General features: G+C 44.7%; 1 protein-coding gene across 1 annotated transcript; it reads right to left on the bottom strand.

The window, feature by feature from the left end:
• Window positions 1-223: 223 nt before the first annotated feature.
• LOC126982533 (cuticle protein CP1246-like) lies at window positions 224-1,475 on the bottom strand. The gene is made up of 2 exons (XM_050834672.1): window positions 1,320-1,475; window positions 224-799 (listed from the first exon to the last, which is right to left on the bottom strand). Exons 1-2 carry the CDS (start codon window positions 1,329-1,331, stop codon window positions 386-388), a joined length of 426 nt encoding a protein of 141 aa, XP_050690629.1. The 5' UTR covers window positions 1,332-1,475; the 3' UTR covers window positions 224-385.
• Between the last annotated feature and the right edge of the window lie 877 nt (window positions 1,476-2,352).

Raw genomic sequence — 2,352 nt, 5'->3', positions numbered from 1 at the left:
GGGCTGACCATCAGGCCCCATCAAGAAAGCCTACCGGCGCTAAAGGCTGAACGATATATATATATATATATCTATATATATATATATATATATATATATATATATATATATATATATATATATATATATATATAATTTTTATTAAGCTGTTAACTGCATATATGATGGTAAATAAGAATAATTCTTCAGGATTGAGGAAAAAGGTAAAACATAAACATTGATATGTAGAGTTTTGATGACTTTGTTCATGGCAGAGATGGTGGACGGAAGATTACAGAAATTGATGAAGAGCAAAGGTGAGACACTTGTAAACTGCCTCCAGGAGACTGAGGTAAAGGAAACTTGCAACAGCAGCAGGCGTGGCCCTGACGGACCCGTAACAACCTTAGACACGCTTGAGGTCAGCGGTGAGCTGAACGTTCTTGCCGGACTTGGTCACGATGCCGGACTCGCCGAAGTAAAGGATGTCTTCGATGAACTCCGGTGTGAACTGGATGATGGTGCCGTCAGTGAGCACCGCCCCGGCGTAGCCGATGGAGCCCACCTTGGGCCTCGTGAAGCCGTTGGTCACGTCGCGCTTCGTTCGCTGCAGGTCCAGGGTGAGGTGGACGTTCTTGCCGGACTTAGTCACGATGCCAGCCTCTCCGATCTCCACGATGTCGTCCATGAACTCGCGGGTGAAAGGGATGATGCGGCCGTCGACCGTGACGATGCCGCTGCGACCGATCAGGCCTACGCCTTTCCTCGCGAAGCCGATGGGGCTGGCGGCCGCGACGGCCAACACCGCCGCTACTACGACCTGCAGAAGAGTAAGGAAAAAAGAGACTGAGGATCTCCATGACGGAGGCTAGTCGAGCGCCTACAGTTGGATATGACAAGAACTGTGACGTGGATAAGGTAACCCTCCGATGTGTTGAGATCCATACTTATGTCTTGTCATTTTAGGCATGTTCTTGTTTCCCTTGTTCCCCAAGTATAGGACATTACTTATTACTTGAAAAAGATCAGTGTATTTGTTTAGAAATGTTATTCATGTTTACAACGAGCACATGTCACGAAGCCTTCACCTACGGATCACGGCTTGATTCTTGTAGCACCTTAACCCTTAGCCTCCACTCTGTGCCTTACAGTGTCGTGTGGCTATATATAAACTCTCTCCTTGGCCGTTGCGTTCCGTAATTTACTATTGCTGGCAGCCGTGAACTTCCATGAACCAAAACGTTCCGTAATGCTGGTATTCCCTACCGACCCCAAATAAAAGGTTCAAATATATATCAAAACTGAAGGCAGTGAAGGAGCCCCGCCATCGAGATACTCACAAGGATCCTCATGTTTGCTGACGTGCCGTTGCAGGAAAGGGAGAGTGATGTGTGGTGCTGCTGCCGAGGCGCCTTCTTATATCCAGGCGGCGCCACTCCTGCCCGCCCTGTGCCCGCCTTGCCCTGCTCCCCTGCTGTCCTTGGTGCCTGGGCCCTGGCCGGCAAGGTTAACAAGACCAGCGGTCGCACAAATACTCAAGGCGGACCAACATATGTGTCGCCCACCGCCAGCAAGAACTCGCCGCCGGGTGACCTAAGGCATTTCATCACGCGGACACGTTTTCTTTCCTGGCTCAGAGTGATCCCGATATCGCCGGAAGCCATCATATATAACAATAATGGTGATAATAATGATGATAATTTTGATAATGATATTGATGAATTATTATTATTACAATTGTTATATAAATTATGAGTATAGAAATGACAGATAATATCAAAATAATAATGGTATTTATTATCATTATTATTTTCATATTATAATTATTTTTATTATTATTATTATTATTATTATTATTATTATTATTATTATTATTATTATTATTATTATTATTATTATTATTATTATTATTATTATTATTATCATCATGACCCCCTCCTCAACAACACTAAATATAACAATAATCGGGCAAGCCCTTTGCCTGCTGTCTATCAGAAATGTCAACTGTCATCTGCAATGAAATAAAAAAGGAATCACACTTACCTTTTTATCGCTCGTTGCTCGCCGGGCGCCGAGCATCAGCCGGCCATGCAGTGGTCAATCTGCGAGTGGCTCGTGCTTCCCGTCTGTAGCTATCAGCAGCTCCTCGCATGACCAACAAATGGCGCAGAAGTAAACAAGAAAAGTGGAAAAAAAACACCTCTCCCGCCTATTCTCTGTCTGCCCTCACTTCTTCAGGTCCTGGATTGCCACTGCGTTACTTTGGTTCTCCTCATGTTATTAGTCCAATGCATGATGGTATGACCTCCTCAAGTCCCCTTCCAGTTATAAATCGTTAACAGAGTATCTTCAGCCTTTGCATGTCCCCTATAT

Source organism: Eriocheir sinensis, chromosome 5 (genome assembly GCF_024679095.1).
Source record: "Eriocheir sinensis breed Jianghai 21 chromosome 5, ASM2467909v1, whole genome shotgun sequence".
NCBI classification, from domain to species: domain Eukaryota; kingdom Metazoa; phylum Arthropoda; class Malacostraca; order Decapoda; family Varunidae; genus Eriocheir; species Eriocheir sinensis.
The sequence above is the reverse complement of the archived record's forward strand: the minus strand, read 5'-3'. Positions and strand labels throughout refer to the sequence as shown.